Here is a 22,134-nt window from a genome sequence, read left to right on the forward strand (position 1 = left end):
GTTAGATAAGTGTGAAAAATTACCGTTTTTGGTGAGCGTGAGATAGATAAGTGCCACGATTAGAGCCATCATTTTCACTGAGGTAAAATCATGTCATCTGTTCGGTTTATTTCAAACAATAATTGATTTAATTAATTAGACGCGATAAAGATTATCGCGCGAGATTGCCCGAGTTAATAATGGTTATGAGCTATGAGTTTATATTAAAGGTGGCTAATTTACACGTCGGGTATTAATAGAAATCGCCGTTTTATAAAAAGAAACTTTATTTTAAAAACAATGAAAAAACTACAACGTAAAGCTCTAGCCTACTCTTCGTAACATCAAAAGCCTCCGCTACAAAATATATAGTGTATAGAGAAGTATACATTATTAACATGTCTAAAAGAACCTCAAGTACTTCATAGAAAAATAGTCCACTTATGAGCAACTTAGTTTTATAGTATAATTTGTAGTAACATACATTTTTAATATATAGTTTTGGTAACTAAATTACATCCACAACATTGATTTACAACATGAAAAGCACAGCAGCAAGGACAACCCCCACGAGGCTATATCCAGAGAATTTCGCTGCAGAATTACACTTGTCGCTGTTACAAGTGAAGCAGTCCATATCTTCAATGTCTCCCTCAATGTTCGAAAAGAAGCTCAACGTTTTGGCGACTGCTCTGCAAGCGCCCCCTAGGTTTGGCATACATCCACGAGCAACGTACTCACTGCCGTCTTTGGCTGGAAAAGGTTTGGGTCTTAGCTACAGTTGGCAGAAATTAAATATCCCCACCTTTTGCAACAAGCTTGACACACTCCTTGGGGATCCACCCGGAGAGGATGCCAGACTCGTCGTCACAGTTTACGGAGTTGTAGGTGAAGCTGGCGAGACCGTAGTTGCAGAATTTGCTCTCGCTGGAGTCGCATTTGTAGCAAGTCAAAGCCAAAGCTAGAACATAATTATTTTCAAAATTAGATTTTTGCGCTACCTGGTGGTCAATTCTGAAATCGCTCTTTTGCGATTAAGAGAGAATTTTAAATGTTATGTAACGTTGATATTCTGTGCACTATTCATTGTTCTATTAAATTAATGTTTGAAAAATTTCGAAAAATCAAGATAATCGCTACACATTTTGAAAATGTTTTTTTAGTCATAGACAATTCTGAAAAAGCTTTTATTACTACGAAAATCAAGAAAATTGTTTCACAGGATGGTACTAGAGTTCCTTTATTGGAACTCTAGATGATACAAGAACAAAAAAAAATTTGTGTTGCCAAAGAATTTTAAGAAAAAAAAAATAAGGCCTTAAGGTGTGACTGTTAGTTTACTGTTTTTCAGTTGAAAGAAGACCTTCTGAAAAGGTTTGTTTCCTGAAAAAAATCAAAACAATCCCTACACAGGATAACAAAAAAATAAGATATTATTATTACTCATTTTATTATCTTATTAAAGAATTTTGAGAGAAATCAAAAAAATCATAAAGGCTCTAAGAAGTGATTGTCGGTTCTCTTTTTTTTACAGTCAAAAGTATTTCTGATAAGCTTGATTTTCTGCAAAAATCAAGAAAATTCCTACCAGGATAACACAAAAAAATAAGTTTGTGTTATCAATGTATTTTGAGAAGACCAGAAAATTCATTAAGGCCGTAAGGAGTGATTGTAGGTTTACAATTTTTCTGCATCAAAAGTCCTGATAAGTTTCGTGTTCTGCAACAATCAAGAAAATTGCTACACAGGATAACAAATAAAAAAATAAGTTTGTGTAACCAATTATTCTGAAAAAACAAGAAAATTAAATTAGTTAATTAAGGCCCTAAAGAGCGATTGTTGGTTCACATTTTTATACAGTCAAAAAAAAAGTTAACAAAAAAAAATAAGTTTGTGTTATGAAAGAATTTTGAAAAAACAAGAAAATTCCTTAAAGTCCTAGGGAGTGATTTTCAGTTCACTACTTTTTTACGGTCAAAAGTCCTTTTGATAAGCTTGGTTTTCTGCAAAAATAAAAAAAATTCCTACACAGGATAACACAAAAAAAAATAAGATTGTGTTATCAATGTATTTTAAGAAGTCAAGAAAATTCATTAAGGCCCTAAGAAGTGATTGTAGGTTTACAATTTTTTTGCAGTCAAAAGTCTTGGAAAGCTTTGTGTTCTGCAAAAATCAAGAAAATTGCTACGCAGGATACAAATAAAAAAAATAAGTTTGTGTAATCAATTATTTTGAAAAAACAAGAAAATTAAATTAGTTAATTAAGGCCCTAAAGAGTGATTGTTGGTTCACATTTTTTATACAGTCGAAAGGCTTTTGTTTTCTGCAAAAAACATGTAAATCACTACATACATGATGAAACAAAAAAAAATAAGTTTGTGTTATGAAAGAATTTTGAGAAAACAAGAAAATTCCTTAAAGTCCTAGGGAGTGATTTTCAGTTCACTACTTTTTTACGGTCAAAAGTCCTTTTGATAAGCTTGGTTTTCTGCAAAAATAAAAAAAATTCCTACACAGGATAACACAAAAAAAAATAAGTTTGTGTTATGAAAGAATTTTGAGAAAACAAGAAAATTCCTTAAAGTCCTAGGGAGTGATTATCAACTTCACTACTTTTTTACAGTCGAAAGTCCTTCTGATAAGCTTGATTTTCTGCAAAAAATCAAAAAAACTCCTACACAGGATAACACAAAAAAATAAGTTTGTGTTATTAATGTATTTTGAGAAGACAAGAAAATTCATTAAGGCCCCCAAAGAGTAATTGTGGGTTTATTATTTTTTTACAGTCGAAAGACCTTTTGATAAGCTTTATTTTTTGCAAAAATCAAGAAATTGCTCCATAGGATGACATAAAAAAATAAGTTTGTGTTATCAAAATATTTTGAGAAAACAGAACAATTTATTAAGGCTCTAAGGAGTGATTGTCGGATCGTTATTTTTTTTTACAGTCAAAAGTCCTTTTGATAAGCACTGTTTTTTGTAAAAATAAAAAAACTCGCTACACAGGATGACACACAGAAAAAGTTATTATTATTATGTTATTATTATTAAAGGATTTTGAGAAAATAAAAACAAAATATTAACGCCCTAAGGAGTCATTGTTAGTTCACTATTTTTTACAGTCGAAAGTCTTTCTGGCCAAGCTTTGCTTTCCGCAAAAAGCAAGAAAATCGCTACACAGGATGACACATAAAAAACTAATTTTGTATTATTGAAGTATTTTGAGAAAACAAAAAAATATTTAGGCCCTAAGAAGTGATTGTTGGTTCACTATTTTTTACAGTCAAAAGTCATTTTCACAAACTTTATTTTGTGTAAAAATCAAGAAAATCGTTACACAGGATAATACACAAAAAAGTGAGTTTTTATTTTTAAAGTATTTTGAGAAAACAAAAAAATTCATTGAGAACCCTAAAGAGTGATTGTGGGCCTACTATTTTTTTTACAGTCGAAAGTCCTTTTGATAAGCTTTGTTTTCTACAAAAATCAAGAAATCGCTACATAGGATAACATAAAAAATAAGTTTGTGTTATCAAAGTATTTTGAGAAAATAGAACAATTTATTAAGGCTCGGAAGAGTGATTGTCGGACCGTTATTTTTTTACAGTCGGAAGTCCTTCTGATATACATTGTTTTCGAAAAAAATCAAAAAAATTGCGACACAGGATAACACACAAACATTAAGGGCCAGTTTATAAAAGCATCATTAATTTAATCTGCAATTAAATGCGTGATTAACTGATCACGTGACCAAATTAAACCGATTTGTTTAGTCCATTTGCGATGTTAACTTCTAACAGCGCAATTAACTTTAATTGAGCTTTCGATACAGTCCTAAAAGTTTATTATCAATGTTGTTATCAAAGTATTTAAAAAAAATAAAAAAATGTACATATTAAAGAGTGATTGTGTTCACTATTTTTGTGCATTCAAAAGATAAGCTTTGTTTTCTGAAAAAAATCAAAAAAATCGCTATACAGAATAACACACAAAAATAATATGTTTGTGTAGGGAAAGTATTTTGGGAAAACAAAAAAATTAATTAAAAACCTAAAGAGTGATTGTCGCTTCACTGTTCTTTTACAGTCGAAAGCCCTTTTGAAAAACTTTGTTTTTTGGGAATATCAGGCAAATCGCAACACGAAATCACACTTGAAAAAATAAAGAAAATATGCCCAAATATGCTAATGTAAAAAAAATTGAATGACTGACATTACGTTGGCAGCAATAACAAATAAGTGTCAAAATTGCCACCTCACAGTGTCGCCAATTCAGTTTGAGTCACAGCTCACTTTGACGGGAACGAAAGCATAATACGCGCTATCAGTCGTGACGTCACCTCCCCACTCTTATTACGGTAGGTCAGTTGCTCAAAGCTAAACAACCAGTCTTTTACATGTGGTGTAATACGTTTTTCGGTTTTTTGGTTGTGTTTGTGCGTTAATAACGTGTCAAATAGCTGCAGCGGGTGTAATTTGTGCCACTAGAGACTTTAATTTAATTTAGAAGTGACTTTTTGTGAAAATACGAACTTTATAAAAGAATACAGGGAACCACGTTGTCGGTGAGAAAGTGAGTAAGCTTTAATTATACTTTGAGAAACTATTATATTTATGCATTTTAGTGGCAGAAAAGCACATTGTTAAGTTTCACTTTATTGCGAAATTTTTTGGGGACGGTAATCGCTTTTTAGTTCGGGGAGAAAATGCTTTTACCAGCGGTCACGTCACCAAATTTAGGTTTGATGGCACAGTACAACCGATGAGAATTTCTGCAGAAGTTCTACCGAGCATGAAAAAGCTAAATTATACTGTGGAGGTTTGTATTTATTTAACTGTTAGACATTTCTTCTACAAAGTGTGTTTTAGATTTCATATGACCTAGAAGAAGGGGTTAAGACGGCACATTGTACCTGCCCAAGGGGCAACGTGGCTTGCCATCATATGGCTGCAGCATTATATTATGCTCATTATAATGTAAGTGCTACTGACATTGAGTGTCAGTGGAGTGCCCCATCAAAAACAACACCACAAACAGAAGTCATTAAGTTAGCTGATGTTTACAAGCCGAAATTATCAAACTATACGGCACTGTCTAGGTCCTCTACTGAGGACGAAATTATTCAGTTCCGTGCCGAAATAGGCGTCACGAATGTGGTGGGCTTCACTTGGCTCCTAAGACCAGAAGCAAGTGAAGAAGCCAGAAAAATTATTGCAGATATCGAAGAAATTCTACAAAGCTTAGAATACGTGCAGGCCATAGACAAACAAAAGTTTCTTTTGGAGAAGTGCAGAATAGATGAGGCACGCATTAAACTGGTTGAGGCGTGCACTCGGGGCCAACATGTTAACGAAAATTGGCATGTAGCAAGGAAACATCGTTTAACGGCCAGCAGGTTTGGCATGGTACTATCTGCTTGCAGTAGACGAAGATTCCCACCCTCTTTATTTAAAAATTTGGCGGAAGGCTATTCGCTTGACAGGGTTGCTGCTGTGCAGTGGGGTAAGACCCACGAGAAGACAGCGCTCAGAGAATTTGAAGAAGCGACGAATCTTAAAGTCCAAGAGACGGGATTTTGGTAGGTCGAAAATAATTAACACGTATAACTTAGATGAATAATGTAATATTACTTTTTTTTGTAGGTTGGAAGAATCAGGCTTTTTGGGAGCAAGTCCTGATGGATTAGTGGAAGAAGATGGGATTCTCGAAATTAAATGCCCATATAAATATAGGGACACTGACAGTTTGTCTGAAGCCCTGAAGGATAAAAAATATTTTTATTGGAGGGATGAAAATGAGGACATTAATCTTAACAGCAATCACAATTATTACCACCAAGTACAGGGGCAAATGCACATCACTGGTCGAAGTATCTGCTACTTTGTCGTGTGGACACCAAAGTGCACAGAGATATTTCAAATTGAAAAAGATCCGGGGTGGTCAGAAAATATCAATATTTTAAAAGAATTTTATCTTGACCAATATATTTCCTTTATTTCACAATAATAAACTGTATATAAATAGATGGTTTTTATTTTACATTATTTTAATCATCACAATCCTGAAACAATTCTGCTACCTCTTTAATTAATGGAAATTGGAGGTTTGTTAAAGCGGCAGTCGCTTTAAAAACAATATCTCCATAGTGGCACAAAGACTCTGGCAAAAAATTTAAAATATGATAACATTTTAATCGGCGTATTGCCCTTTCGACGTGTATTCTTGCACGTGCAATATTTTCGGTACACTTAACTTGCTCTGGTGTAAATTGGACATTTGATAAAAAAGGTGGAATATTCAAAGTGACCCCTGGTGGCAGAATATTTTGGATCAAAAATCCCTTATCGGCTAAAATCATATCTCCAGTTTTTAACATGTCGATTATTCCACAATTTAAAACAACTTTTTGATCAGAAGTTGATCCCACGTATAAATCACTTACAAATGTGATGACACCATTGGGTGCAACTCCAATTAGCCCTTTGAAAGTATTATGATGTTTGTAAGTACTATATGTTAATTTCTGTGTTGACATAGACTTACGTGATACCACAGTGAAAATTTCGGTACAATCTAGAACTGCTCTACAATTAGTAAAATTGCTAAAACATGTTGGCAAGCAAGATTTATTTTTTTCGCGCGAAGGCATTGTCGTCATAAACTGTTTATATAAAATTTCATATATTACATGGACAAATGTTAAAATAATATTAGAAACTGTGCTTTGGGCAACCCCAAAGCGTTGCGCCAAATCAAGTTGAGGGAAATTGAGTCGTAATTTTACTAGGGTTAAAAAGAGTTGGTCAATTCTAGTTAACTTTTGGACTGTCCATTTGTGGTAATATTTTATGTCCAACTTTTCGATTAAGTGAAACAATGCTTCGAAAATCTGGCTATTGGGAAGACCGGTATATAAAACAATGAGTTTGTCATTTCCTTGAACATTTTCATAGCAAAATCGTACTGTCAGATATTGTATTTTTGCTTTAAGTTCAGCATTTTCCTTTTTGAGAAAATACATTTCTGCTTCAAGAGCCGCATGTGACACCAAGGGTGCTTGCACACCCATAGATTCTAACGGAGCATCTTGAATTATATCTGCTGGTGCTGCAACTACGGCTGTAGACGTCGATGGCACTTCCTCTAAATTCATTGTCGATGGTACTGTTTCTTCCGGTATATCAACACTATTCAAATGATCAAATTGTAAATCAATTTAAAACTAGGATTCACTTTTTACCTTAATGATTCAGCGGAACTAGAACAAGAAGGGAGTCCTTGTTTTTTCATCTTTTTTTTTTCTGGAGATTCCACTTGAAAATAGGCTCTTTTTGCGATATTGTGCAAAAATAATTCAGGACCATTTTCCTTTCTTCCATCCCGAAAATGGCAGCTGCAAACGTAGGCTCCTGGTCCGGGTTCTACATCTCTTCTACATTTAACAATGAAACAAGCAATTAAAAATTAATATCAAAACATCTATTAAAAATTACCTCAACAATTTTTTCCATAGTGCTCGTTCTTTTCCCGACTTAGGAAAACTAAAAAAATGGCATTTATCGCGAGTACTATAGTGTTTGCAATCTGGAGCCCAACACATTCCCATAGTTGTGATGTAAAAACCTACTACACATGAACTATCAAAGTATCGCAACAAAATATTATTCACAAATCATACCTAATGATGTACCACAAAAATGAGATAATGTCTTGGAAAAACAGAATTTTAAAAATTCAAGAACACGAAGATATGGAGAACGATCGGAAAAAACACGATAACAAAAGACACTCACGAAAGAAGCACAGAACTCACAACCCGTACTACTTTCAACCATGTATGTGCCTGAACCCTCTACCCTCGTATACCTGCTATTCATCCCTCGTGATGGGGGAGGGGGACAGAAAACAACCCGTTTATTGGGGTTGCGCCGGTTGCACCCCATGAATTCGTCATTCAGAAGAAATCCAATGTCATTAGTGTGGCAAACCATTTTTCCCTCAGTTTTAAAAGGCCACATAATAATTTACATCAATATGATGTCCAAATTAAGAAAAACTGAATTTTGAAGTTTGAAAAAAGTTAGGTTAGAAAAGGATTTATGTGTTCAACTTACAGAAATATTAGCTCAGTTGCTAAAATCTTTAAGAAACGACATTGCATTTTTCATAGCTATCATTTCTCTGTAAAAGTAATGTTCCTACACTTCTAGCATTAAAGAAATACGAAAAACTTTTAAATGCCCATAAGAAAAGCATTGAAAATGGCGATTGTTTAGCTTTAAGGTGCTGACCTACCTCAAATGTCTACGTCACACTGATAGCGCGTATATTCAATGTGAATAAACTTCTTTTTTATAAAGACACTATTATTAGGTTATCGATTTGATAAGTTGAGTGAACCGGAGAATCGATAAGTTATTGTCCGATGTGGTCACTTTTATTTATTTACGAACACCTAATTCAGGAGGTGTTGCGGTAATGCGTGACTAATGAGGTAATGAAATTGAGTCAGGGATTTGGTTACATTTGACCTCGACTTCTCCTGGAAATTCTTTTTATTACTGCTGATAAATTATAACTAATAAATGTTGACCACTTGCAAATGTTTAGTCTGCGATTAAAAATTACCGACTCTTTGCAGAGGAGTATCACATGCACCGGCAACTTTTTTCAAATCCCTACATAAAAAAATCCAGTTTTATTTCTTAGTAAATGAGGTAAAATTAGACAAAAACCCTTGTTTCGAAAATATTCAAGGTCAGATTAAAATGCAAACGTTTCTTATCCGACAATGGCTACCATATAAAACCTAGTTTATACTTACTTAGACCATGTACAAAGTCTACATAGAGCGGGAAAATCGAACAAATTTTTATATATACAATGCTAATGTAAAATGTAAAAATAAGTCGTGTCAAGGTTGCATTAAATCACGAATTTCGCGAGTCCCACAATTTAATTCGTTTTATTGTTGCAAGACCAAGCAAAAGAATTTAACAAGTTTTTTATTGTTTACATCCCCTCAATACGCGCTATCAGTGTGACGTAGACATTTGAGGTAGGTCAGCACCTTAAAGCTAAACAATCGCCATTTTCAATGCTTTTCTTATGGGCATTTAAAAGTTTTTCGTATTTCTTTAATGCTAGAAGTGTAGGAACATTACTTTTACAGAGAAATGATAGCTATGAAAAATGCAATGTCGTTTCTTAAAGATTTTAGCAACTGAGCTAATATTTCTGTAAGTTGAACACATAAATCCTTTTCTAACCTAACTTTTTTCAAACTTCAAAATTCAGTTTTTCTTAATTTGGACATCATATTGATGTAAATTATTATGTGGCCTTTTAAAACTGAGGGAAAAATGGTTTGCCACACTAATGACATTGGATTTCTTCTGAATGACGAATTCATGGGGTGCAACCGGCGCAACCCCAATAAACGGGTTGTTTTCTGTCCCCCTCCCCCATCACGAGGGATGAATAGCAGGTATACGAGGGTAGAGGGTTCAGGCACATACATGGTTGAAAGTAGTACGGGTTGTGAGTTCTGTGCTTCTTTCGTGAGTGTCTTTTGTTATCGTGTTTTTTCCGATCGTTCTCCATATCTTCGTGTTCTTGAATTTTTAAAATTCTGTTTTTCCAAGACATTATCTCATTTTTGTGGTACATCATTAGGTATGATTTGTGAATAATATTTTGTTGCGATACTTTGATAGTTCATGTGTAGTAGGTTTTTACATCACAACTATGGGAATGTGTTGGGCTCCAGATTGCAAACACTATAGTACTCGCGATAAATGCCATTTTTTTAGTTTTCCTAAGTCGGGAAAAGAACGAGCACTATGGAAAAAATTGTTGAGGTAATTTTTAATAGATGTTTTGATATTAATTTTTAATTGCTTGTTTCATTGTTAAATGTAGAAGAGATGTAGAACCCGGACCAGGAGCCTACGTTTGCAGCTGCCATTTTCGGGATGGAAGAAAGGAAAATGGTCCTGAATTATTTTTGCACAATATCGCAAAAAGAGCCTATTTTCAAGTGGAATCTCCAGAAAAAAAAAAGATGAAAAAACAAGGACTCCCTTCTTGTTCTAGTTCCGCTGAATCATTAAGGTAAAAAGTGAATCCTAGTTTTAAATTGATTTACAATTTGATCATTTGAATAGTGTTGATATACCGGAAGAAACAGTACCATCGACAATGAATTTAGAGGAAGTGCCATCGACGTCTACAGCCGTAGTTGCAGCACCAGCAGATATAATTCAAGATGCTCCGTTAGAATCTATGGGTGTGCAAGCACCCTTGGTGTCACATGCGGCTCTTGAAGCAGAAATGTATTTTCTCAAAAAGGAAAATGCTGAACTTAAAGCAAAAATACAATATCTGACAGTACGATTTTGCTATGAAAATGTTCAAGGAAATGACAAACTCATTGTTTTATATACCGGTCTTCCCAATAGCCAGATTTTCGAAGCATTGTTTCACTTAATCGAAAAGTTGGACATAAAATATTACCACAAATGGACAGTCCAAAAGTTAACTAGAATTGACCAACTCTTTTTAACCCTAGTAAAATTACGACTCAATTTCCCTCAACTTGATTTGGCGCAACGCTTTGGGGTTGCCCAAAGCACAGTTTCTAATATTATTTTAACATTTGTCCATGTAATATATGAAATTTTATATAAACAGTTTATGACGACAATGCCTTCGCGCGAAAAAAATAAATCTTGCTTGCCAACATGTTTTAGCAATTTTACTAATTGTAGAGCAGTTCTAGATTGTACCGAAATTTTCACTGTGGTATCACGTAAGTCTATGTCAACACAGAAATTAACATATAGTACTTACAAACATCATAATACTTTCAAAGGGCTAATTGGAGTTGCACCCAATGGTGTCATCACATTTGTAAGTGATTTATACGTGGGATCAACTTCTGATCAAAAAGTTGTTTTAAATTGTGGAATAATCGACATGTTAAAAACTGGAGATATGATTTTAGCCGATAAGGGATTTTTGATCCAAAATATTCTGCCACCAGGGGTCACTTTGAATATTCCACCTTTTTTATCAAATGTCCAATTTACACCAGAGCAAGTTAAGTGTACCGAAAATATTGCACGTGCAAGAATACACGTCGAAAGGGCAATACGCCGATTAAAATGTTATCATATTTTAAATTTTTTGCCAGAGTCTTTGTGCCACTATGGAGATATTGTTTTTAAAGCGACTGCCGCTTTAACAAACCTCCAATTTCCATTAATTAAAGAGGTAGCAGAATTGTTTCAGGATTGTGATGATTAAAATAATGTAAAATAAAAACCATCTATTTATATACAGTTTATTATTGTGAAATAAAGGAAATATATTGGTCAAGATAAAATTCTTTTAAAATATTGATATTTTCTGACCACCCCGGATCTTTTTCAATTTGAAATATCTCTGTGCACTTTGGTGTCCACACGACAAAGTAGCAGATACTTCGACCAGTGATGTGCATTTGCCCCTGTACTTGGTGGTAATAATTGTGATTGCTGTTAAGATTAATGTCCTCATTTTCATCCCTCCAATAAAAATATTTTTTATCCTTCAGGGCTTCAGACAAACTGTCAGTGTCCCTATATTTATATGGGCATTTAATTTCGAGAATCCCATCTTCTTCCACTAATCCATCAGGACTTGCTCCCAAAAAGCCTGATTCTTCCAACCTACAAAAAAAAGTAATATTACATTATTCATCTAAGTTATACGTGTTAATTATTTTCGACCTACCAAAATCCCGTCTCTTGGACTTTAAGATTCGTCGCTTCTTCAAATTCTCTGAGCGCTGTCTTCTCGTGGGTCTTACCCCACTGCACAGCAGCAACCCTGTCAAGCGAATAGCCTTCCGCCAAATTTTTAAATAAAGAGGGTGGGAATCTTCGTCTACTGCAAGCAGATAGTACCATGCCAAACCTGCTGGCCGTTAAACGATGTTTCCTTGCTACATGCCAATTTTCGTTAACATGTTGGCCCCGAGTGCACGCCTCAACCAGTTTAATGCGTGCCTCATCTATTCTGCACTTCTCCAAAAGAAACTTTTGTTTGTCTATGGCCTGCACGTATTCTAAGCTTTGTAGAATTTCTTCGATATCTGCAATAATTTTTCTGGCTTCTTCACTTGCTTCTGGTCTTAGGAGCCAAGTGAAGCCCACCACATTCGTGACGCCTATTTCGGCACGGAACTGAATAATTTCGTCCTCAGTAGAGGACCTAGACAGTGCCGTATAGTTTGATAATTTCGGCTTGTAAACATCAGCTAACTTAATGACTTCTGTTTGTGGTGTTGTTTTTGATGGGGCACTCCACTGACACTCAATGTCAGTAGCACTTACATTATAATGAGCATAATATAATGCTGCAGCCATATGATGGCAAGCCACGTTGCCCCTTGGGCAGGTACAATGTGCCGTCTTAACCCCTTCTTCTAGGTCATATGAAATCTAAAACACACTTTGTAGAAGAAATGTCTAACAGTTAAATAAATACAAACCTCCACAGTATAATTTAGCTTTTTCATGCTCGGTAGAACTTCTGCAGAAATTCTCATCGGTTGTACTGTGCCATCAAACCTAAATTTGGTGACGTGACCGCTGGTAAAAGCATTTTCTCCCCGAACTAAAAAGCGATTACCGTCCCCAAAAAATTTCGCAATAAAGTGAAACTTAACAATGTGCTTTTCTGCCACTAAAATGCATAAATATAATAGTTTCTCAAAGTATAATTAAAGCTTACTCACTTTCTCACCGACAACGTGGTTCCCTGTATTCTTTTATAAAGTTCGTATTTTCACAAAAAGTCACTTCTAAATTAAATTAAAGTCTCTAGTGGCACAAATTACACCCGCTGCAGCTATTTGACACGTTATTAACGCACAAACACAACCAAAAAACCGAAAAACGTATTACACCACATGTAAAAGACTGGTTGTTTAGCTTTGAGCAACTGACCTACCGTAATAAGAGTGGGGAGGTGACGTCACGACTGATAGCGCGTATTGACTCGGTGCAATGTTTGTTAAATATAAACATGAGTCACTGAGCCAGCCATTTTATAGCTTTAGTAAATAAAACGGCATTAGCAATATTTTTTATCAATTTTCCCAGAATATGAAAATTCAGTTAGCACGGATACACCCACTAACAAGATTACATAATAATCGGGCCCCAATTGACTACAATAAAAATCTGAATAAATGTTTTTAGCGGTGTTTTTGCGGTCAATTGATTAATTAATGACAAAAAATTCACCTGAGCTGATGATTAGCAGGAAAGCAAACGCTTGCAAGGTTCTAGCTCCCATGATGGTCCTAAAAACGAAAATATCGGCCAAGCAAACCACTACACTAGAGAATACACCAGTTGAATGGCAAAATACGACGAAGAATGAAGAGACTAGGGCACCCCACCAAAAGCGAGAGTGTTAAAGGAGGCCATTGGTTAAGAGGCAAATGTGTGAGGGGAGCTATTCGTGCTGTTGACTCATTGAGACTGACAGCATTTTTGCCAACTATTTCGTATAAATAAAGTCAAGTTTAATTTAAAAAATTGAGCGACCACACAATTTTTGGCATTTTTTTTTGGAGGAAACGGACGACAAATGCAGGGTGTGTGGTCGCTTTAGGTGCTGCGAATCAATATCTGGGGCTGTTGATGGAGCCAGAAGGGCGTCAGTGAGACTGGAGGGTTGGGGGATGAAGGGAATTGCACATGACCTAAATAATTTAATCGCACCTATATTTACTAAAGCGAATTTTTTGAGGTCATCTGGTGGCAAAAAAAACACTCAGATTCGTCCGGAGATTACGAAATTGTAACTAATTGTTTCCTTTGTCTACGTCAAACCTGTTTTGCCCATTTTTTTCTGGTTTTTAGAAGATCAACAATAAACAATAAAGTATTGTTTTTTATTTTGGACATATTTCATCACCCCGCCACTGACACCCAAAAATTTTGAGTTTTATAAACGTTTTACGAAGGTAGTTCTAATTTGTAGATTATTTGCTGTCTGAAATAGTCATGTCTACAGTCATATGCTCATAAAGTTTTAATAGATCATCTTATGTATTTCTTAAAAATAAATAATAAAACTATTTTTAAGTTACACAGCTTCAAATGTATCACATTTGTTTAAATTTTGTCTTTTAAAACTTTTTAGTTTTATCATATTATGTATTGACAGCCAATTCTTCTCATCAAAATCATAAATTCTAAAGATAGTTTTATATTAGGTACAATTATAGTTGGCAGCCATCTTTAAAACTTTTTGCTACGCATAACTAAAAGTTAGGATACGAAACGACGTACAAATGAAACGTTCCCGTCTTCGATAGTTCCGTTAATGTCGCTAGAGAGCGCAGTTGTCACATTATCGTCTAAGTTTTCAGAAAAAATGATTGTAATTGTATAACGGTTAACGTATAGCACATAAATAAAATAAAGGCAGATAAAGCATTAAATTCTCAATAGTAAGACATAAACATAATGCAAAAATTTTACCGTAAACTATTATTTCAAAAAAATTCAAACTTGTACCAACTTGCACACTGTCCTATATTTTTCAAAACCCTGTAAATACGGTTACGGATACAAGAAAAATGTTGAAAAGAAAGTTGTAGAGAACTAAAAGTCCTACAAAAAAGTTCAGGACACAATCTTCCTATCTTCTACCGTTTAGGCCTCAAAGTGGCTCAAGCTACAGATTTGCTTAATTTTACCGGTGGTCAAGTGTTGGAGAGTTAATTTATACCTAAACCCTTGGAGATAAAAATACGCTGTTGCGGACTTTTTTGTAGAATATTTAATCCTCTACAACTTTTTTCCTTACCCTTGTTTCATATCTTCAACTGTGTTTGCAGAATTTGTAAAAATATAAGTCGCATATTTACTAAAACGATGTGAATACGGGTGAAGATACATAAAAAAGTGTAAGGAACAAAGTTGTAGAGAATTAACTTTCCTGTAAAAAAGTCAGTGACACTATCATTCTATCATCAAAGGTTTAAGTATTAATTAACTCTCCGTTAGTTACCACCGGTAAATTGAACCGAAAACTTTGCTTGAGCGTTTTTCACCGTCTTTGGGACCTAAACCATTGAAGATAAATATATGGTATCTCCGATTTTAAAGAAAATTAATTCTCTAGAACTTCCTTCTTAACATTTTTGTTGAATCATTAACCGTGTTCGCCGCGATTTAAAAAAGACGAGACGAAGTACAAATTTTAAATAATCTTTTTCTCATGTTTCTCATAAATTTTTTCGCATTTTTTTCAAGTAATTAATGAATTGGTTGTATTTAATTAAATATTAATTAAAACGATTTGGCGCCGAGAAGGTATAACACTCGAAGCGCCCTCATTTTTGCTTCAGCGTACTATTTTTTGAGTTCAGAAAATCTTGCCATTTTGTATCTTGTCTCCTCTCCTAACTTATAATCCTCCGTACTTTTCACTCTCAGACAATCTTGTCTGGTCAGTAAATATTATAAAACTATTAGTACTTTTTTAGTTATTAATAAAATTTATTTATTGTAAAAAACACATATTTTCATCACCAAAACTCATTATGCAGTTATATATTTTTCACTTTCACTGATGAATAAAAACGATTATTCTAAGCCATTTACTTACTTAAACAATAAACCAACTCCGTTTTGAACACGAAGCTAATTGTTAGATTGTAAAGTTATAATTTTTGGCGGAAAACGTTTAGGTAAATGGAAAGCTTATATAATATAAAACTATGTCTAAAAACTAAATGGTTTTAAAAAGGTTCTGTATAGTTTATCTAAATACTTATAGTTTTTATTAAGTTAAAGTGAGCTCAGTTTTGACCTAGCTGGATCAGTCTAGCAGCTAATTCATATGAATTTTATACCTTACCTTAAAACTAATGAAAATTAAAAAATTTTTTGTGTTTGCTTCATCCACACTCAAAATAATTAGCAGCGTTGTAGAGCTCTATTAATAAGGCTTCTAATTATAAAAGAAAAATCATATCATTCCATTCAACAAATTCCTGATGACGTCATAGCGCCACCATATTGGACGCCATAACTGATTCAGTTACGTCAAATTTGAACTCAATTGAAATGCTAAGTTATCCGTTTAAACATTTTTTTATTTTTGAAAAATAAAAGAAATATGAATTTAATACGTCACTTTTTGATGATTTAAAAAAATACGTGTTTGATTCATCCGTATTCAAAATAGGTAGCACAATTGTAAAGACCTATAAGTAGGGCTTCCACTCATACAAGAAAAATGATGCCGTTCCGTTTAAAAAATTCTGTGATGGCGTCATAACGCAGCCATATTGGCCGCCATGACTAACCCCGTCACGTCAAATTTGAACTAAGTTACATGTTTTTTACTTTTGAAAAATTAAAGAACTGTGTTTTTATGCGTTACCTGCTTTAAATTCACTCTGTATGTATGAATATGTAAGAATGCTTATTCGGAAATAAAATTAACTAGACGCCCTCTGGTGATGACTTTTGAACTATGTCGAAAACAGTAAAGAAATTTTCGTAATGCCACATTTAACTGACATTTAATGAATTGTTCAACAATTTTGCGTGTATAGTGTTAATTACTTACAATAGAAAGAATTACTTTAAAAGTACGTGGTGGTAAATACTAGCGTTGACTTTGGTTTTGTAGTTTTTCGTGGTATAAAGTGTTTATTGTAGGAACTTGAAAGTGGATAAAATGTGAAAAATATTTAAATTTTGATTACAAAGTGTTATCAAACAGTTGTCTAATTAAAGATTATAAGTAATGGATCACAGCGAACACAAAGTTTGGCTCAAGAAACCAATAAATTAGTGAAGTGTTATGAATTTTAGGTTAGAATTTTCCACTGAAAAAATCATGAAATGCTGCGGTAAATCTACAAAACTACAATAAAGATTAACAACTGCTGATACATTTAAACGTAAATTATACCAAAAGGTAGGCTATTCAATGTCTTTGTAATAATTTTCCAATAAAGAAAGTGAACCAAACAGTCATTCGTTATTCGTCTTTTCCTCGTCATCTCTCATTTGTCAACATAAGTTTCTTGCATCAAAGATGCAATAATCATTCCGCATAGGCAATGTAATAATTGTGAAGTCCCAAAATTCGTACAACGCTCAAAATATCCGAATAAACATTTTCCCGCCATTTATGGTTACTGTTTTCGACCTAGCTCAGTGGCGCCCCCAACGGTAATTTTACTTCCGAATAGTATTATGCTTCGAGAAATATACCTACATTTCTTATAACAGTATTTAAAATTTAAACGTATACTTTATAACATTATAACGAAATTATACATTTATCTTTATTACAACTCTCATAAAATCTTTTCCAATCCCGATGCTCTAACATCAGATTTTATAAGACTTTTTGAGCATGTCTTAAAACAATTTTAAAATCAGCTTAGTTCCTAGAGTAGGGTTGACAAACTCCTGAAGAATGGGCCTTTTTTGGTCTCAAGTTTCAAGACACTCTTGTAATTTCTAAAGAGTTTAAAGAACTATTCTTATACCATTCTTCCAATAAAACCATAAAACTTAACTTGTTACGTGGGCAGTCACTGGAGTATAAACAAAATCCGTGACGTCAGGTGTAATTAAAAGATTTGTAAGACCTTTGTTATTTGTATCTTTTCAAAATATTTGTTTTTATGTTTTTGTAAAGTGGGTACAGCGATGACATCATCGTTAAAAATTTATTAGTCCCTCGCTACTAAGTACACAAAAATGAGACACACTAAACCAAGATCCCAGCTAAATCCCGTTCTACTCTGGCCGTTGCATTCGTGCCTTCTGCAAGTTTGGCAGTGGTAAAAGTCGAAAAGCGATACATTTTTAATTTTCCTGCCCATCCGTTGTTGAAAGTAGTCACAGGCATTTTTATAGTACGCAAACCTTTCGAACATACACGACTGGAACGTCAAATTTCTCAGTTCCTGATCTGCAATTAATAAGCAATAGCCATAAAATACCCATTAACACGCTGTAAATACATGATACGAAATTCTTCCCATCGTCGTAAATCCCATTATGGTCCTTGTAGCCGTAAACCACTTTAATGCAAAGTTTTTTGACGTTCCGCTCGGAAAGGGCTGGACCGAACAGGTGGTAAATGTCGTAATTGGTGAGAAAATTGGGCTCTCGGAAGTATTCGAGCATTGATTGCTCGCGGTTTACCTTAAATGTGTCACAATTCATTTTTTTCGGAGTGTCCGATCTGTCGTTTGCATCGCAATTTTCGAAAAAGTCCGCACAGAAGTAACAAGTGCGCACCGAATTTACTGCAAAAGTGGGTCAAAATGGGGGCCAAAAAGTTTGCAAATCACCTGAAATGCGAAATATAACCAAAACCAAAAAAAGTAGTTGAGGGATCATGTTTCACGTGTCATTTTTGATTAATTAATCAATCAAAATTCAAACCAGATTATTTATTGAATTACATAAAGCAAAAATATAAAGCTAAAAAAGCCAAACATCATTTGTACATTTGTTCCAGAATTGCATAAATCTTCCTTGCAAGTAAAACAGTCATCTACGATGAATCCATATAATTCACGGTTTTCTTTATAGGCAGTACAATAGTCATATTGACTTCTCATAATACATTGACGGCCGACGAAAGCTTGGCCCGTCTCATTATCTAAAAAAAAATATTTAATTTCGAATTTTGGCCCAAGTCTATTGAATTACGATGCTCCTTATAGGCAACACATTCATACGTTGTGTTTTCCTGGTAGCCTATCCCAGTACAATTTGTGATTGGAATTGATGTCTTGTTGATGGGGCTGTAGCAGTCGATGTTTTTTAATGCGGAGCATTCGTAACACTGCAAGGCCCCAGCTAGACAAAAAAAAGTAAAATTGTGTTAATCCATGTTTAACACATTAACAATTATTTCAAATTTGAATACAATTTCCGCGAAAATTAAAACTACTTTTTGTCATGAATACGGATATCTAAAGGTTAGGATACGAAAAAACGTACAAATAAAACCTTCCCATCCTTAATAGTTCTGTTAATGTCGTCAGAGGGAGCAGTTGTTTTATTACCGTTTAAGTTTTGAGAGCAATGAATTTGGAAAAATGGTTGTGTTTGTATAACATAGCAAACAAAAAAGTACTGACAGATAGAGCATTAAATTCACAATAGTAAAATATAAACGTAATGCACTTGTCAATTTGCACTTGTCCCATATTTTCAAAACGCTGCGAATACGGTTACAGATGCAAGAAAAATGTTCGAAAGAATGTTGTAGAGAATTAAACTTCCTACAAAAAAGTCTACGAGGCCATGTGCCTATCTTCAACCACTTGGAACCCAAAATCGTTTAAATATGTTCAAGCGACGAATTTGCTTCATTTTCCCGGTCGTCAAGTATTTTAAAGTTAATTTATACTTAAACCGTTTAAGATAGAAGTATGGTGTCGTAGACTTTTTTGTAAAAAATTTAATTCTCTACAGATTTGTTCCTTAAACTTTTTTTATATCTTCAACCATATTTCTAAAGTTTGTAAAAATATAAGGTGGAACGCAAATTGATAACTAATAGCGATAATTCCTTGTGCACCGTCGCATATTTATCAAAACGCTGGGAATACGGTTAAAGATATAGAAAAAGTGTAAGAACAAAGTTGTAGAGAATAAAATTTCCTATAAAAAAGTTTGCGACACCATATTTCTGTCTTCCACACTTTAGGTATAAATTAACTTTCCGTTGCTTGACCATCAGTAAAATAAAACAAATCCGTCGCTTCAACGCTTTTGAACTTTTTGAGGCCTAAACTTTTAACGATAGAGATACGGTCTCGCAGACTTTAAAAAAAAATAATTTTCTACAAATTTTTTCCTAACATTTTTCTTGTGTCTTTAACCGCATTCACAGCGGCTTAAAAAATATGGAACGAAGCGCAAATTTTAAACAATATTTTTTCTCATGTTTCCTATGAAAATTTTTGTCGTCAGATTTTGTCAGTCTGTTAAACGTGCAAACTGCAAAGCTCGACATTTCTGCATCTTTTTACACACAGCTCAAAGCGCCCTCATTTTTACTCCGCCGAACTATTTTTTTTTTTTGGGGTTCAGAAAATGTGATTTTGTATCTTGTTTCGTCTCCTAACTTATAGTTCTCTGTAGTCATGAAATAAAAAAACAGTGTTAACTCTTTGTTAGTAATGAAATAAAAAAACAGTATTAACCCTTCGTTAGTGCGGTGGGTTATAGCACCCTAAAAACTTTATGTGATGTTCACTACCTTCGGCAGAGTTTGGGTTCCAATCTGAAAATGTAGCGGTTAACTATAGAATGTGAAAGTTGTTCCCGATCACAGAGTTGCGATTTTTTGGTTGTGATTATGTTTTTATAGAGTTTTTCAATTTGATGGCTTCATCTTTATACTCCCATGACATTTTGTTTGTAATTTTTTATCAAAAACAGAATTTTTTTATTATTTTTTTTTGAACGAAAGAATAGATACTCGTAAAAAGAGGTTTTTATGAAGTATCTGTAGCATTTGATCTTTACAACTTATTTTTAATGTTTTGGAGGTAATAAGTAAATTCATTGACCTATACAAATAATAAAATCTTTAAACAATCATATGTCATACCCCACCTCACTCAACTCGTCACAATTTCCCAGCATACTAGAATAAAAAAATAAAAAAGAAACTTACTCAAGGAAATAACTGAGCACAGAAGTACCACAACACCTGTTTTAAGCATTTTGCAGCTGATATCTGAACTATTTTTTGGAGTTCTTCTTTTATTATAGGAATAATCAGTAATCAGTAATGAGTAAACATGAATCATTTATTTTCGTCATTTGGGCCATAAACCGATTGCAATATTGATCTAATGAGGTCAGGAAATGAGTGAAATGGGTGTGCAATACACTGCTCAACAATTGAAGTGGATATTGAGAGAAATTCTAAATTTTGGTAATTCATTGTATATTAAATAACAAAAAACAGTCACAATAAATAAATTAATACTCATTCACACACATAATTAAAAACTGAAAAAAACTGTCCGTGAAAAACCAGAACTAGAAGTAAAACAAAAAAAGGATAAAACCTAACGAAACTTAAAAGTCCTCAAAGTCAACTTTTACACCGTCCCTACAAAAACCAAGTACCGTGTAGGTCCTCCCCTGACCTTAGCAGGGCTCTTACTCGATTGGAGAGACTCATTATTAAATTATTAATAAAATTTTGAGGTATCGCCCCCCAAATTTCTTGCAATCCATTAGCCAGTTCTTGTAACGTTTCAGGAGACTGCTGGAGCTGGTTTAAACACCTAGACATTTCGGCCCAACCATGTTCAATGCAGTTCATGTCAGGCGAACAGGGTGGCCACTCCATTCGTGTAATGCAATGCGCTTATTCAAAATTCTGGCGCGATGAGGGCGGGCATAATAATAATAATAATAATAATTCGTACAGCCATTGATCTCTTCCGAGATATCGGCACCGTCATATCGAGCATGTTAACTTTGTTAGTTAACAAAATCATCAAGTTTATAATAACAATGCTCTAATAAATATGATTTCAACTTAGATTTAAATTGTGTCAGCGAATTTAGCAAACGAATGTCCTGCGGCAAATTTCTGAAAATCTGAACAGACTTATAATAAACACCATTTTTAAAAAAAGAGGAGTTATGTTCTGGAATTCGGATGTCTTTACAGAACCTTGTAACTTTATTAAAACTTACATCATATTTGTCTTTATTTTTTTCAAAGAGATGCTCATTCTCTTTCATAAATACTGCGAGACTGTAGATATACATTGATGTTAGAGGTAGAATTCCAAGTGATTTAAAAAAGGGCTTACAACTCTCATGTGGTTTTTTGAAAAGCATGCATCGTATGATTCTTTTTTGCAACACAAAGGCTTCTTTTGAACTGGTAGAAGAGCCCCAAAATATTAATCCATACGAGAGAGTAGAGTGTACATACGCAAAATAAAACATTTTTAAAGTATCTATACTTACACTAGTGCGCAAGTTACGAATAATGTATGAATATTTGGCTAGTTTGCGACATACATAATTACTATGTGCGTTAAATTTTAAAGCTTTATCGATGTATAAGCCT

The 22,134-nt window shown here is 34.0% G+C and overlaps 6 protein-coding genes across 12 annotated transcripts; 2 read left to right on the forward strand and 4 right to left on the reverse strand.

Annotated features, from left to right (window-relative positions):
• Positions 1-248: 248 nt before the first annotated feature.
• LOC103312143 (uncharacterized) lies at positions 249-13,434 on the reverse strand. Its single transcript, XM_064357218.1, has 3 exons — positions 13,272-13,434; positions 785-940; positions 249-732 (listed from the first exon to the last, which is right to left on the reverse strand). Exons 1-3 carry the CDS (start codon positions 13,321-13,323, stop codon positions 512-514), a joined length of 429 nt encoding a protein of 142 aa, XP_064213288.1. The 5' UTR covers positions 13,324-13,434; the 3' UTR covers positions 249-511.
• On the forward strand, positions 4,265-6,002 carry LOC135266462 (uncharacterized). 2 transcript variants are annotated; one of them, XM_064357216.1, is made up of 4 exons: positions 4,265-4,551; positions 4,604-4,797; positions 4,848-5,557; positions 5,622-6,002. In XM_064357216.1, coding segments are annotated over exons 1-4 (1,269 nt in total). In that variant the 5' UTR covers positions 4,265-4,550; the 3' UTR covers positions 5,986-6,002. The 2 variants fall into 2 exon arrangements, with proteins under 2 accessions (XP_064213286.1, XP_064213287.1); XM_064357217.1 differs by having other exon boundaries at positions 4,610-4,797.
• On the reverse strand, positions 5,947-9,004 carry LOC135266460 (uncharacterized). Of its 4 annotated transcripts, XM_064357214.1 has the most exons (5): positions 7,658-9,004; positions 7,473-7,605; positions 7,220-7,411; positions 6,523-7,166; positions 5,947-6,459 (listed from the first exon to the last, which is right to left on the reverse strand). In XM_064357214.1, exons 1-5 carry the CDS (start codon positions 7,995-7,997, stop codon positions 6,026-6,028), a joined length of 1,743 nt encoding a protein of 580 aa, XP_064213284.1. In that variant the 5' UTR covers positions 7,998-9,004; the 3' UTR covers positions 5,947-6,025. The 4 variants fall into 4 exon arrangements, 1 of the variants encoding a protein (XP_064213284.1); XR_010334516.1 differs by having other exon boundaries at positions 5,947-7,166; positions 7,473-8,035; positions 8,094-9,004; XR_010334517.1 differs by having other exon boundaries at positions 5,947-7,166; positions 7,473-7,602.
• Positions 8,998-11,317, forward strand: LOC135266461 (uncharacterized). 3 transcript variants are annotated; one of them, XM_064357215.1, is made up of 6 exons: positions 8,998-9,218; positions 9,277-9,654; positions 9,707-9,839; positions 9,901-10,092; positions 10,146-10,789; positions 10,853-11,317. In XM_064357215.1, the coding sequence occupies exons 2-6, from the start codon at positions 9,315-9,317 to the stop codon at positions 11,284-11,286; spliced, it is 1,743 nt and encodes a 580-aa protein (XP_064213285.1). In that variant the 5' UTR covers positions 8,998-9,218; positions 9,277-9,314; the 3' UTR covers positions 11,287-11,317. The 3 variants fall into 3 exon arrangements, 1 of the variants encoding a protein (XP_064213285.1); XR_010334519.1 differs by having other exon boundaries at positions 9,710-9,839; positions 10,146-11,317; XR_010334520.1 differs by having other exon boundaries at positions 9,277-9,466; positions 9,710-9,839; positions 10,146-11,317.
• On the reverse strand, positions 11,310-13,025 carry LOC107397789 (uncharacterized). The gene is made up of 4 exons (XM_015979269.2): positions 12,761-13,025; positions 12,515-12,708; positions 11,755-12,464; positions 11,310-11,690 (listed from the first exon to the last, which is right to left on the reverse strand). Coding segments are annotated over exons 1-4 (1,269 nt in total). The 5' UTR covers positions 12,762-13,025; the 3' UTR covers positions 11,310-11,326.
• Positions 13,435-17,723: 4,289 nt separating the features above from the next.
• Positions 17,724-20,858, reverse strand: LOC656531 (uncharacterized). The gene is made up of 5 exons (XM_008198339.3): positions 20,713-20,858; positions 18,732-18,881; positions 18,368-18,681; positions 18,035-18,322; positions 17,724-17,982 (listed from the first exon to the last, which is right to left on the reverse strand). The coding sequence occupies exons 3-5, from the start codon at positions 18,414-18,416 to the stop codon at positions 17,741-17,743; spliced, it is 579 nt and encodes a 192-aa protein (XP_008196561.1). The 5' UTR covers positions 18,417-18,681; positions 18,732-18,881; positions 20,713-20,858; the 3' UTR covers positions 17,724-17,740.
• Positions 20,859-22,134: the final 1,276 nt, after the last annotated feature.

The sequence above is a fragment of the Tribolium castaneum genome, chromosome 6, assembly GCF_031307605.1.
Source record: "Tribolium castaneum strain GA2 chromosome 6, icTriCast1.1, whole genome shotgun sequence".
NCBI lineage: Eukaryota > Metazoa > Arthropoda > Insecta > Coleoptera > Tenebrionidae > Tribolium > Tribolium castaneum.